This window comes from Ptychodera flava, chromosome 3, assembly GCF_041260155.1.
Source record: "Ptychodera flava strain L36383 chromosome 3, AS_Pfla_20210202, whole genome shotgun sequence".
In the NCBI taxonomy this organism is placed as follows: Eukaryota; Metazoa; Hemichordata; class Enteropneusta; family Ptychoderidae; genus Ptychodera; species Ptychodera flava.
Genome location: NC_091930.1, coordinates 33259910 through 33275434, shown reverse-complemented (window position 1 = coordinate 33275434; position 15525 = coordinate 33259910). Strand labels below are relative to the sequence as shown.

Sequence of the window (15525 nt, the reverse complement as noted above, 5' to 3'; positions counted from 1 at the left end):
TAGAATAATTTTCTTGCTATGTGAAATCAACACTGACATGCCCTCTATCCCCTCCAACCTATTCATTTCATATGCAACAGACTGAACCTCTGAACAGAAAAATTTTTTAAATCCGCAAAAAAATAGGGAGAAAAAAAAGAGCTATACTCACAGTCACCTTATTGTTTTCATTCCTTCAAGACTTATCATTACTGCAGGCCATGAACAACAAGATACTAATTAACCCTAATACATGTACACAACCAACCCCAATATGGTAGGTCTAGCCACCATGCACTGAAAACAATGGTGTAATACCACAGGCTTAATGGCAAAGCTTTGTGACACTGGTATGAAAGGAAAGGACAGGGACACACATTATCACTTACGCAGAACACTGACTGTGATGCTGTCGCTAACAGTCTGTAGTAGATCTACATTGGTGGCCTGACAGGTGTAGGTCACTTTATCGGTCTGAGCGGTCAGGTTTACGGTCAACTCCTGGGACGTTATAAAGCCGCCATTGGGTGCCGCAACCACTACATCTTCGTGGGTCTCAATGGTGCGGCCAGCTGACAGCCAAGTGATGTAGGATTCTGGGTTGCTCTGCGCTGTGGTACACTTCAGAGTGACTTGGTCGCCTGCCTTGACAGCGCTGTCATACCCTGAGATGTTCACATACTCAGGAGTGACTGAAAGATATGGCATGTAACAATATTTTTATGTACTGAAGTTATAACTTCAAGAACAAGTGTAGAGTTAAACGATTTGATATTAATTAAGTCATGTGAGTTACAGTATCTCTTTGGGTATAATGCTAATTTAAGGTCATACATGAGCACCAATGAATAAACTTTATAAGCTATTAGCTCAACAGTTTCAGAGAAAAAGGATTTTGAAGCAAAAGTGGAAATTGTTCCCCAAAATTGATTTATGCCAACTTCATCACTTCACAATTCCAAGGAACGCAGATTTGAAAGCTCTTTGATGCCAGAATTTGTAATCAAATTTCTTCATTAAGTGAGTACAATTGAAAGAGCTGTAAAATTAAACTTGACAGAAGTAATCTCAAGGTGACAAGGAAAGTTAAATATATTCAGCTACTTCAAGGAAGCTTTTTATTAAATTCAAAAATTTACAAAATGCAATTTATGGACATTGATTGAATGTAGGTAAAGCATCCCTGAGAATAGGTGTACCAACTTGGAAAGCAATGGGACAGTACAGAGTTCTTGATTTTTTATCAATTTTCACATTTTCAAAGCTTATCTCAAAATTTTCTGTGTTCACTTGAACAAAATCCCATCTACTATAACCCAGACCTCACCTTCATTCCAATTAAATATTAAAGGCTACATATGCAAATTATGCACTGAGACAATAAATCGCCCACTGTTCTGTGTTTGGGATACACTGCCCTCACATCAAAGTTCAAAACAATTTACAGATGTACCGGTACATGCTAACTGCACTGATACTTACAGTAGACAGTTAAGGTCGTTGACACTTCCATCGGCTGGGGACTCACAACATTATCCGCACGGCATGTGAACCTGGCATTGTTGTCACTATAACCAACCTTGATTTCGTAAGGATTTATAGCTTTGGTGCCGTCAGTTTTGTAGGAGTGATCAACAAGCTCACCATTGCGCCACCATGTCACCTGATAAAAGTGAAGACAGAATGCGAATTTCTCCTTCAATGATATTTCACTGCAAACTGTAAAACACTTTGAATGTTAAAGGGCCAGTAATGCTAACTTTTGATAATTTTTTTACCGTTTTCGTTTGAATATCGACCATAACTCCTTGTTCTACTTCCCAAAGCATGTTGATATACACAATGTTCAGCTTGTCAACGCAGCCCGTGCATGTGTAAACTGCATTGTTATTATTGAAAAGTGACTTCAAGTCCTGACTAGAATTAGAATGTAAACAATAACAATGCATTTTACATATATAGATGCTAAGTTTACAGGCTAAATAGTTGGTGTTTCAACATTCTTTGGGGAGTGGAATAAAAGTTGCAATTGATATACAAAACAAAAATAACAAAAATAGCATCAAATGCTCTAAGCATTACTGGCCCTTTAAGCTGCATGGTTTCTAAGTGATTGTTGATTTTCATTGCAATCAGTAGGTTTTTAATTTAGCTGAAAAGAAATCTTGACCATAGCCAATATGGAGAAAAATTGAAATTAGTAGCATCTTCTATTATGGATAGATAACTTGGGTGATACTCATAATACTCATCATGATTGTAATGCATTATAAATTACATAAATTAAATTAAATATGAATTTAAATGGAGTTTTGAGATTGGCATTTTTTGGCACATACTCAGAGTACAGAAAACAATGGCATTGCAGGCACCCAGTGTTAAACATGCAACTTGCAATAGTGGCAGTTTTCACGACTTGCAGGTGTGTTTGTGTGCCCTCTACCAAGAAAAGTATCAATGCCTTTGTTTTTAATTAGATCCTGATGTCTGAAGATGCAGGAATACAGGAATAATTCTCAATATGTAAGAATCAAATATGAGGTAAACTTGAAGAGAAATTTGACAACTTCACTTTTTAATCAGTTTACTTCCTTTACACTGTCTTGGCTTCACAGTGGTGGTTTGTGCATGACAATGTCATGACTGAACAAATTGATGTAATATCTGAGGAAGAAATAGTCAAATGTTGATAACTGAACAGGCGGCACATACCTGTGCCAGTGGATTTCCTCCCCTGGCTGTGCATGTCAGCATAATTTCTTCACCGGATCGAAGTGTATTGCCCTCATTGTAACCTGAGATCACTGGCTCATCAGGAACAACTGGAAATGAAACATGCAAATATTCATGAAATGTAATGTCAGCTATCTCACAGTATGTTCACGTTTTCCAATCAAGCTGCCACGGGCCAGCAGACAGGGGTATACCTTAAGGTAGAACGCGCCTCGGGGACAGATATTCAGATTCAAATTTCCACTATGACAATTCTTTTCTGATCTACCACTTGTAGGGGCTCATTTTAAAGCTCTTGGAGAAAGAAAAACTTTTACAGGCTTAGTTTTTTTCGAAAATCCAAAATTTGATTTTTTGCCCATAGAGTTAACGCAGGGATGGCAGCCATTTTGAATATCAAATATGGCAATATGTTTGGTAATTTCTTGTTGCTAGTTCCAAACTTTGCATGATTTCCCCCAATGTTGATTTGGTAAGAGAATGGCTGAAAGTTTCATTTAGGAAAATTTGAAAAAAAGTTTACGTTTTTCACTTTTGAGGCGCGTAACCTTAAATAATGGTGAGGCATAATTGCACCTCAAGAACAATACTTCGGACACTTAATTTCTTCTTTCTGGCCTATCTGTTGCTGGTACAGATATAAAGCCTGTGGATTGAATGAAGTTTGCTAACCTTGCTTGAATTTTAAATATAAAGTATCCGTTAATTCTAGGTAATTCCATCTCGGTAATTCTTTTTTCTCTTATATAAAAAAAAATTCATTTAAATTCACCCCTAATTTTTATAATTAATCAAAAAAAAACAGTTTTATGTTTCAATAAGGAAATTTGAACGAAAAACATTGTTTTGAGGCATGTTTTACCTCAAAGTATCACTATCATTACCCCTTTTAGCCCTGTTTGATGATGTACGTGTTTATGACAGTGATTTTGTGTTCAACAACAGCTCACAGATCTTCAGGAGATCATGATAAAACAGCCTGTGCTTGTCCATCTGCTACTTTCAGGAATGCGAAGAGTCAGGAAAATATGAAATGTTTCAAAGTTTACACCACTTAAATATCCTAGAATTATGTTTCTTGAATATTCAAGCAAAATACACCTGGAGATAATATTATGACTCTCAAAATTTTACAATACCTTTTCTTTGGTCTACCACTTGTAGGGGCTCACTTTGAAGCTCTATGAGCAAACAGAATTTTCAGTCTTATTTTTATGAAAATTGTAAAATTAATTTTCCCATCGAGTTAAAACAGGGATGGCCGCCATTTTGAACTCAATTCAAGTGCCGGTAAAACATTAGGTAGTTTGTCTGTTATGAGAATTTGCACTGTGACTCCAACTGTCATTCTTGATTTTGGAATAGAACATTGTTAGAAGGTTGCTTGAAGAAAGTTTTAGCAAAAGTTTAAGGGTTTCAATTCGAGGGGCGTGCTACTTTAACTGAATTACCATTACTGAACAAACTGGACTATAAACAGCTGATGTAGTGTAATTGGTGGTAGCATCAATGATTATGAAAACTCACATTGTACACTCAATTTCACCATGGTAAACAAAGTTGTCCCCATCAATGCTTCATGTTCTGCAATACACTTGTACTCCTTGCCGTTGTCCTCTTTCTCCGGCTGTAACGTCAGCGTACTCACGGCATGTTCACGCTTCCCATCAGCAGCCACCTCAATGGTGTTGGTCGGTTCCTCGTAGTGGATCGGCCTGTCGTTCTGCAGCCATTTCAGCGTGGCGGCCGGTTTGCCGTTTTCACTCCGGCAGGTGAGCACCACAGTTGCAGGTGGACGAATGATGACACTGGTTCCATTGCTGTGATCTACGATTGTTGGTGGGTCTGGAGCCACTGTTCAGAATTGAGGAAAATATATAAAGTTACATCATTGGAAAGAATGTGATGAGGCAATACAACTATAGGAAGTACAAAACAATGTATACTCAACATTTGCACCCTGCTCGGATAACTATCTTAACATGATTTCAATGTACTTGGGCGTCAGGATTCAAAAGATAATAGGGTATAAAAGGTCATTTAACACTTTTACCCACATTTCTCTACATTACTGAGTCTAGCATTTGGCATGGAAAATAAGAAAACTAGACCAAACCATGGTGGTAACAGGGGTAAGTAAAAATTCAAAACTTTACATACTATAGCCATCAACATCATTTCATTTTACAGATAGTTTACAATATTTCAAAAATTTTCAAGAGGAAAAAATATGGAAAGGAAAAAATTAACAATGATCACAAAAACTGTACATTGATTTGCCACATTGATGTGAAAATATCTAGTGTTGTTTATAGACACGTTTGTAAAATATTACAGATGTTGCATCTTTGGTGAAAAGTTGATATTTGGTAAAATGTAATGAAAGGTATGCAAATGAGCTACGGCACTGTTTGAGCTAGACAGCGATCACAGAACAGCTTCTGATCATTAACTTTGGGTGGAAGTAAATCCCATAATTTACTCATGACAACAACATGACACCGACGGCATCTTGTCTTTCTGTTCAGAAGCAAACTCCCCTACAGTTGCATATCATCGTTTCCCTGCAAAGTTTGAGATTTTGCTTCAGCATTACTGGTATTAAACATGATTTACTTTCTGCCACTGCTCTAGCTACCATGACAACAGGCTACATTGTGTTGAACACGCAGATATACAGCATTGTTTATCTGTTTCCAGCTCGCACATTCCACTCTTTCCGCTAACAATACTGTTTGTTATAGAAAACCTTCAACATGTCCATTGCTGCAAACTACGTCATTTTGAAAAGAAAAGCCAAGAAATCAATACTCAAAATGTTGCAGCCACAAACTACATCATTTTAGTATGACACAAAAAATCATGAAAAAAATTCAAATGTGCTAGTTTATGAAAAGGTGGAAGAGCCACAGGAAATTCTTTTGGTTGACACATAAGGGCCCCTCACTGAGACATGGATAGGCAGATCAGCGAATATACATTTTCCTATCACTAGTATCAGACTAAGTTCATGTGTGTTGAACTTTCACAAATATTTAGGAAAGTCTAACTGATTAGTTATCTATAAATAAGGCACTTGTTTATATTAGGGACAGGGAGTGGCAGCTCTCTTTATTCACATACAATGGCCAATGAATACAGAAGACTTGAAGGGTCATTTTGCTTAGGGCAGTAATGCCTGTTCATGTTGCCATGGTAATATGTACCTTTTCATCTAGAATCAGAGGATTTTCTTAGCATTTCGAAAGAGTGACATGAACTAGTATAAATTTTACCCGGCTTGCCAAACTATATTCAATTCCTATAATCTCCTTTCAAATTATTCATACCACACAATTCAACTTGAAAAACGTGACTGTAGTTGCTATGGTTACCACTGTAATGACTGACTGGTTTCACTGAACAGTTCTGACATATGTACAATGAGACCAAAATAATACGAGGAGGGGTCTCTACAAGTCTAGGAAAATGCAAATAACCCAACCAGATTTCATTGTTTTGAAGGTGACATGAAACCTGCAAAGTATAAATGGAGATCTCCACAACAAAATTTATTATATGTAAATACAGTGCCTCAAAATACCAAAAACCTGTAACAGGAAAAGTTGATGAAGAGTATGTATCTATATATATACTCTTCATCAGCATTTTCTGTCACACATTTTTGGTTTTTCCAGGCACTATTTACACATAATAAATTTTGTTGAGTTCCTGGGGAGTTAGGGGAATGAGCAGAAACAGTAGGCAATATCTTGACACATTTACTAAAAAACTTTCAGTCACTCAGTTGACCCAATACCCAGTCCTGTGGTATATGTTTCCCAGTACTATAGTTTTGATATTCCGCATATGTTACTCCAATAAGAATGTGCAATTAGCACTAGTAGAACTCATAATTTACAAAAGTTGCAATATTCATCGACTGTAACAAGAAACAAGTAACACAAAGCAGCAATTAAAACTATGATTATAATGGATTTCTCTGAATCATGGGGATCACAGTCAGAGTAGGAATCCAATGCAACGCCTTAACACTTCTAGGATTTTCACAAGCTGCAGAAAGTTGATTAATTCATGATGGCACATATACATTTGGAATACCTTACATTCATATCAGCACTCTCATCAACATAAACTATTCATACAAACTTTGCTGGCTTTGTGATACTGGTTTATCTATCTGGCGAGGTATCTGCAAACTGTGTGTGCATTTCCTTTAATATTTTCATTTCAATTTTTTGCAGGGAGAATGGATGCAACTTTTGATGCTGTTTTCACTATTTTTGTTCCTTGAAACAAACACTTTCCAAAACGTATGCTGACATTTTTGATAAACAAATTCTAGAATGAAATTCATTTGTCAATGATACCATCCATATGGACAGAGATACACATACAGTCTGTGTCAATTATCCACAAGTTGAACAGTCTCTTGGCATGATTTTTGAGAGTAGTACTAGAAGAAAAATGTGATCTTTTAAAGGCAGAACAAATATATAAGAAAATGCCAACATACCAACCAACATTTAAAGGCATGGTTTTAAGGGATGCAGTCATCGGAACTGCACTCAAAGGTCATATTGGACCTGTACGACCAATGTACACACTGTATCCAAGGTACGATGGTGATTGATGAAAGTTAAAACATGTCTGTCATAATCTACATCATATAATTTAAATGTTGCAGCTATGATGATGTGTGCACGAAATACATTGTTTGTAAAAAAAACAACTTGCACCGGCACAGTTCCGACAACTGTTTCTCTTTAAGGAAAGGATATTCAAAAAAAGTAATTGTTTAAGTATATGCAAATTAACAGATGATGAGTCTTTGATGAAGAATATCAATTGCCTAAAATTGTGTGTTATATATGGAAACTTGCCCATAGATAGTTCATGTGAAAGGGATTTTTTGATGCATAAATGGTTGTTTTAAAAACTTTTTCACAATCATAGGAAAAAAAAAAGTTTGAACACTACTTACTGAGTACATTGAGACGAGCTGCTCTTGTAGAAATTGTAGGGCTTCCAGCCATTGCACTGACTTGACACACATAGTTTGAGTCATCCTCCAATTTAACCTCCCTAATTTCCAGGAAATACTCTCCAGCACCTTCATTCCCTGTCATCCGGTATCGCGCATATCCCGGCAGGCCTCGGCTTGCACCTAGGGCAAAGCCATCCTTAGTCCATTGTAAAGTGCCTACTTTGTTTTGCACTGAACAGTTCAGGTATGCCGTGTGTCCCTCTATGACAGACGTGTCCACTGGCACAATTGAAAAAGACTGCACTTGACCATCAGCTGAAGATTAGAGAAAAAAACATGAAATACATGAATAAGGAGTCATAAATTATGAAAATTGATTGATTTATGAACAAGATATTGTAATACTGTACTGGAGTCTGCATACAGTGCCCTGTGAACCCAAATGCTCATCGATACCTAATACTCATCAGTACCAGTAGATGTATAATTTTAAGTATTTTCTCTACTAGCTGTAAATTAGTTTCTTCTTAACTTCGAAATTCATGGCAATATGTTCACTGCTGACATGGACAGCGCCCTCTAAGTTCAGACTGATCCGTGCATATCTGAACTGATCTTATTGTTTTACATGACATAGCTGCATGGGTCTGAACACTGATGTCAAGGGGTGGAAAGGTTTCCCAGTATGGTGACAATGTTGGAAACAGACGGGAGTTACAGGTACCGTAGCACAGACATGTGGTGCATGTACACAATGCATGAGAAGTGAGCCATTCGTCCAGTAAATCCAACTTCTGTTGAAGTTTCACATATTTTGCTGGGTTTACTGTGTTCAGAGTAAGGATAGTCCCTTGTGGAATCCGTGACATCCATTGATCTTGTTTCAATATTATAAATCTACCATACAAGTTTACATCCCACCATGTTGACTATTACACTAAAATGTAAACATCTTTACCCCCTACATTGACCAGAATGACTGAGTGGCCTGACAGTGATCAATTTATCATACACGCAGGGGGCTTGTGTAATGTGTATTCTATTGTAAACATGCCCTCACTGTGTACTCAGAACATCAAATCTGAGTCAAATACGTCGGTTTCGAGTTACCATAAGACCATGTGGTAATTCAAGGATTTTAAGCTTTCGCCACTAGGGGCGCTCTTCCTTTGACCGGAAGTGAGGGCTACTTTCTGGACTCCGGTCTGCGTACATTGCGATAACACAGACTCCGTATTCCTAACCTAAGTTTAGTCTACTTTCATCTGCTCTGTTGTCACCGTAAGCGTTTGACTATGCCAAACTTTTACTGCCAAGCCGGCAAACTCGACAAATACCCATTGATGAATAGCATGACCTTCCACCGTTTCCCCGATGTTAAGAAAGAGAAACGCCTGAGTGAGATCGACATGGATAAGGATGATACGACGTGAACTTAGCTGGGTACCTAACAGTTTCCACATGTTTGTGATCTATTCCGCTCTCGGACTATGTGCCCCATAGACGTGTTGTACATATGCCTGAGGAAAAGTATGTCAGGAAACCAAATGACTATATTTCCTATATATAGGGATTATGCCACCATGTCATCTTCGACGTTCGATTTTACTGTGAAAAGTAGCAAGTTCATCTATCATGTAACCGTCGATCGTTCCCTATCATTCTAAAATTCATAGCTGGTACTCAATTTGCTTCAAAATCACTTGTTTCGTGTGATTTTCTGCCGAATTCGACGGACACATCGCCAAAACATAAGCGTGAGCAACATTATTCGACCTTATTCGAGGGCGATGATTCTTATAATACTAAACGAAACGGCAACAGTCTCGATGTCGGCGTCTTGCCAACGAATGTAAAACGGGAACTTGCCTCGCTACTCGAAGAGCAAGATCATTAAAATGCATTAAAATAAATTTTCACAAACACAGACTAAGGAAAGAATCTACACAGCGACTGATGAGAAACCACGCTGGGTTTCGAAACGCAAGCGTCAAAGGGCCACTCTATCAACTTTGTCACACCATAGGCCGGCTGCGTCTCGCCATAAGCTTTCCCCACACGAACAAAACATTACCGTACACACAAATCCAAACTTCCTCACAAATATCCGAAACGAAACAAACATTTTTATTAACACAAACAATCGGATAAGAATGTAGGAACACATATTCAAAACAAATCAAACAAACTCGACACACACAAAAAAACACATTTTATGGTGGGGTGCCTCTTTCACATGTTTTACATCAGTTTCTAATCCAAGGTCAATGGATTTCTCAGCAAGCTCTACCAACTCAGCCTTTTTAGCTTTGGAAAGGGAATCTTTCTTGCTTTTAAAATTCTCGTAGCTCTTTCATGTTCATTTTGCGGACGTCTTCACGCGTGATGTTGCGACTTCCCTCCATGACTAAAATTTTAGCCCTCACTTTTGCAAAATCTCGAGCGCCCCCATGCGACCGATGTTAAAAATTCGTGCGTTTTTCTGACAACTCGAAACCGACGTATTGCATTTCAGGGTATTACTTCTCCATGACACAGTAGTACTAGTAGATTTTACATTGCAATTACTGTATGAGATGTCGACTGCTACCATACTGGCCTGATATCATTACAAAATAGTCCCTCTGTAAAAATTTCAAGTTCTTTGATTCATTCAATTTTTTCCCGATGTGTTAACCTGACAGCATGCAGGTTCACATGTACTACAGTTGATTACATTAAATGCATTAATGTCACCTAGATTTAATTTCACTATTTTTTGCTCCATACCGGTAGTTAGAATCTGCCAAATTAGTAATCTCAGTGAAAATGTTAAATAACAATACAATGCATCATTTTACTGACAAATCAGCAACGTCAATCCAAGTGAAAGTGTCTCACACGTCAAAAGAGTGAATTTAAATTCCTGTGAAAAGAAATGCTTTTTTAGTAAGGTAACCCTTTATTCCATCAAACTCAATATTACAATCTATTACACTCTATTAAAAATTATAAAATTGCAAAATATGAGAAGTTTAATTTTGATGTTTTTACTGACAAATCAAAACCTTTCATATAGCTCTCAAAATATACCCATATAAATGTAATCAACATACATTTCAAAATTGTATTTATAATGATATTTTTTAATACAGTGAGTTCTTGAGTAATCTCCCCTAGGGACCTAGGATCCTCTGACAAGGATTATTTAAATCCTTGTTTACTTGTTTATATATCACAATGAGGTTTGGTAATATTCATTGACCCATGTTTGGTATAAGACCAGAACTGTTAGATTCATTTGATGTTTGTCTGCCTCAATGAGTGACAATCTGCGAGTATTCTGTTTTTTTGTTCACAGGTTTGTAGAGCAATACATCCCAATAATAGTGTTTCTAAGCAAAGGATTGACATGCAAGCTGGATGTGTCTCATGAAGTATCATTTTCAGTAAAATTAATTAACTGGTAATGAGCAAGTTCCATTATACATCCCTCAATATTTATTTTGTCCTCAGTGTTGCTGCATTGATGACATGTAAAGGTTAAAGGGACAAAGTCATCCATTTTTTCATGAATTTTGTTTGATATGAGATACATCTGTACTTATATTTGACATGTTGAAAGATACTGAATGAATGGGTGACCATGCAATATATCTGGCCCCTGTTTTAGACAAATTAAAATTAAACCATCGCAAAATTGGATTAATGGTCATGACATTAATTCATTTTCGCAATGGTTTCATGTATGTGTCTAAAATCGTCGTCGAATATATGCATGGTCACCCATTCATTCAGTATCTTTCAACATGTCAAACAATATTACGTAGTATCTCGTATCAAACAAAATTCATGAAAAATGGCCAACTTTGTCCCTTTAAGTAGTAAGCATATCCTGTGCATTTCTCAACACTACAGAAAAATTTTAAAAGAATATGAAGTATGATGCAATGCTTCTTCTCTGGGTAATTATATTCACTGATTAGAAATCCCAGTATAATTGACCTGCTGTCTACAAATTAACAACAAATTCTTCAATATGTATTTTTTATTGCTTTTTATATTGTTTGTCTATTTACTTGATTGTTGTTGTAATTTTGTTTTGTTTGTTTGTTTGGCTGTTTTCTTGTTGTTGTATTCAGCCTGAGCCCACTACATCCACTTCACCTGTCAAAAGTCTACCTCAAAGTAAAATTCTCATTATAACAGGCAGATAGTATTTTCATTTCAATGGATGGAAATCCAAATATTTCAAACATGACTGTGTCTGACTGGGATTTGTGGATAATTCCCTATTGATTTATTGAATATTCCACCAGCATGTCAATTCAATCTACCGTATGATCTGTTATGTACTGAAAAATCTTACTCCAGAGCCAAACTGCTGACCAGGGTATTAACAATATTACAATTCTTGCACCCACTGGTTACAAAATACTGGCCTGTGTATTTCAAATTCATCATTTAAAACATGATAATATAGCCAACTCCACTGATCTCCCCGAAAATATACAAACTGTTGTGTGCTGAGGAGTGTAGCTGTAAGTTGTGTACAGTTTAGCAGACAGCTGGGAGACCTAGCTAGTGTTTTTAAGTTAGTTCATAAATAGCAAGGATCAACAGCAATCAAACTTAGAATTAAAATTTAGATTCTAATCTGGTAATCACTTGATTCAATGTTTTAGAAATAGACGTCCTACGGGTTGATTTTTTTCTTTTAAAACAAACAATACAATAGAAGTGGTCCCCATAGTCTTAACAAAGTATTCCTAAATTACTAATTTTAGATAGTTTAGTCGCTTTCAATTAAATAAATTGAATTTTAATTACAATGGGCAAATCACTGACAAGTGAGATACCATAGCTGTACGGTTTAGTATATAGCTAGGGAGTCTTTCTTGACATTATAAGGCTGATGTAATTCCATTTGTTGATGAAGTGAATTGTTTTAAATAATGAGATAGCAGACATAATTCAATCTGAGGTGTTATCACTGACAAATTTCTAAATAAACAAAATTAAGTCACCCGTGTCAGCAATCTGCTTTATACAATGCGTAATCTTATTCAAAAACATTATAAGCAGCAGATCGTCCATGTAGCCGACACGAACATGAACTGTCTGATACCGGCTATCAAATACTATGAAAAATAGTATAGAATGAGCTTTAAAATCACTATCAGTTTTAAGTTGCAGGTAGAATAAGTTTGTGACTTTGTATAAAATACTATAAAAATAGTAGAAAGTGAACAACCAGCTGAAAGTTAGTCGAGGAGACCTTAAACTTGTACACTACGCATATCATTAGCATCTCATTGTCGGATACATGGACTGTACCACATTATAAGCATGCATGACGCATACACAAATTTTGAATTCAAAAAGCTGTGTACACGCCAGATGGAAAAGCCCGATTATCATAAAGTAAGTTGTGATAAACATTTATACAGTGATTCAGTGACATGCAAGTTACACAAATGATCTCACAATCAATCCATTCATGGTTGATTTGTTGACCTATATCACTTTGTCCCTTTATTATTCATGTAGTACAGTTCTAATTTTCAACGCCCTGATGAGAAATTTATACAAGCGTTGAAAAATCTTTGAACTAAAGTCCAATTGCAAGGACCCATCCACCACATGTGTGTCTCACAAATTCAGAAATAAAAAAAAAATTTTTCCCCTTGCCCCACGGCAGGTCAATGTGTCAAACCTAGAGTAGTATTTTGGGATTTTCCATACCACAAAATGACAGGCTTGCCTCAATCCACTCTATTCTGATACAAGGCCAGTGCATATGATGTTCTTTAAAGTACCTATCACCTTTCCTGACTGAAACAGTCAGCTGATATGTGTCATGGGGATACTGTGATGGGGTCAAAGATCTATAGCAAATCAATCATCGCCCTGAAACACTGATTCAGCCAAAGATTCTTTGCATGACTACCTGTTATGATCCCATGGTGGCAAAAATTAAAACCTTCACCACGGCATAATCCATCATGAATACACTGGCTGTACATTTATATTGCCATGTACAGACAGTGTGCATACTGCATAGCAGCTGTTCTTGTTCAGTGTTTATTTGATGTTCTTCTGTCATTTATTTTTCTTGTAATATGATCATTTTTGCAGTCCAAAAAGTGGGTAGCAAGGGTTTCAATGACATTTGCCACCTGCATTGACAATTTCTTTTATGATAGCCAAAAAGCATACATGACACACAAACTCTTTTGTGCAATATAAAACCCTTCCACGAGAGCTCGAGATTTACTTCTGGGCTAAAAACTCTGCATCAGTGAAAGAGATAAGAGATATTCCTATACATCACATTGATTATAGTCTCCAGCCACATTCTTTTTAATTACTCTATTGTACTACAATATTTGGAGTTGAAATAAGGTTTCGGTACGAACTAACAATGCAAATATTAGCAAGGGTAATAACGGAAGACTCCTATTCCCATTCAGAGTTACACTGTTTAGTTTTCAAAATTCAGCACAAGTGTTGCGCCCTCTTTCACGAGTTTTGGAACTCAATAAGTCAGTTTAAGGATATTTTCAAAATTTCCTGAAGAGAGCCAACAAGTAGTAATATGATCATATTTCTAATGCCAAGGAAAATCAAGATTGGATGATCTGTGCAGTGTGAGGCATTCAAAGTGACAGCAGTATATTGACACCATGCAGTATATAACACTGTCACAACATCATAAACTTTAAACTTTGGTAAAAACATCAGGATTTCGAAAACTAAATCTCTCCTGGCTATTTTTCTAACAAACTGAAGAAAACACTACATTAATTCTGTTCCTTGAACTAGATTTCTAAAACAAAGAGCCAGAGAACTAAATTTTCTTGAACTTGTCAATACTCCACATTTCTTTTCTCAATTTATACTGTTCATAATTCACATACACATGTCATTACAAAAGATGGCCGGCTCCACTCCATTCAAAGCCAGGCAGATTCCCCACATATCTTGGCACACAACTGGAGTATTTTACTCTAATTTAGCCTGACCTCAAGGTCACATCCTATTTTCTTCTCTGTCTCTCAACCTACTGACACTGTGTCTTCACTGCAAATGGAATGCGCACCAGTCTATATATCTGAATGAAACCCAACACTTTCCAACTCAGTGTTTGATGCAGTGGGGGTTTTTTATCACTGGTCTAAAGCTTAGGAGGCCTGTTCAAGGGGTATAAAACATCATCTCTGACAACTCTCAACACCACACCAGACAATGACTTGGGTCCTGCTGTTCTGCAGGAGATACACTTACAGTCAACTCATGTCTTTACCATTTCATATGGCAAAAATGTTTCCAACAAATTTAATAAGGTCATCTTCATTTTTAAAATCCAAATCACTCTTATTTCTCGATTGCTATTCAGTACTTGAGTCTATTTTGGAACATTGACACCAATAGTTCCTGTTTGTGTAAAGTACCAGTAACTGCAACTACTGCTTTTGAAAGCCACTACATCACTTTTGACTCTTTGTGCAACAAAGCCAATTTTTGTTGCCTTTATAAAGTATACCCCAGTCATTTTTTTCAGATTTCTACCAAAATTTTAACAAAAATCTTTAGCTAATGAAACGATGATATCCATCAGATCCAAAATTATCAAAAAACATTAGAAAAAATTCATAAAAATTGGTAAAATGTTGGAAATTTTGGAGGGAAAAAATTAAATTACTCAAAGGGTTGACTTTATTGTCATCTCCATGATAATAAAAAAACTTACTAAACAAATTAATAAGCTGACAACATGAGTGTACTAATATTAAGGTCTATAATGATAATTTATTTTTGTCTATTAACATTTCAGTAACAGTTTG

General features: G+C 36.5%; 1 protein-coding gene across 1 annotated transcript in view; it reads right to left on the bottom strand.

Moving 5' to 3' along the window:
* The window catches only part of LOC139129219 (nephrin-like), a 45100-nt gene that overhangs the window by 19456 nt on the left and 10119 nt on the right, over positions 1-15525 (bottom strand). The window contains exons 4-8 of the mRNA XM_070694861.1: positions 7697-8014; positions 4240-4566; positions 2692-2801; positions 1462-1642; positions 369-671 (exon numbers count right to left, since the gene is read on the bottom strand). Coding sequence (XP_070550962.1) covers positions 369-671; positions 1462-1642; positions 2692-2801; positions 4240-4566; positions 7697-8014 — 1239 coding nt within the window. The remainder of the gene's footprint in view (positions 1-368; positions 672-1461; positions 1643-2691; positions 2802-4239; positions 4567-7696; positions 8015-15525) is intronic.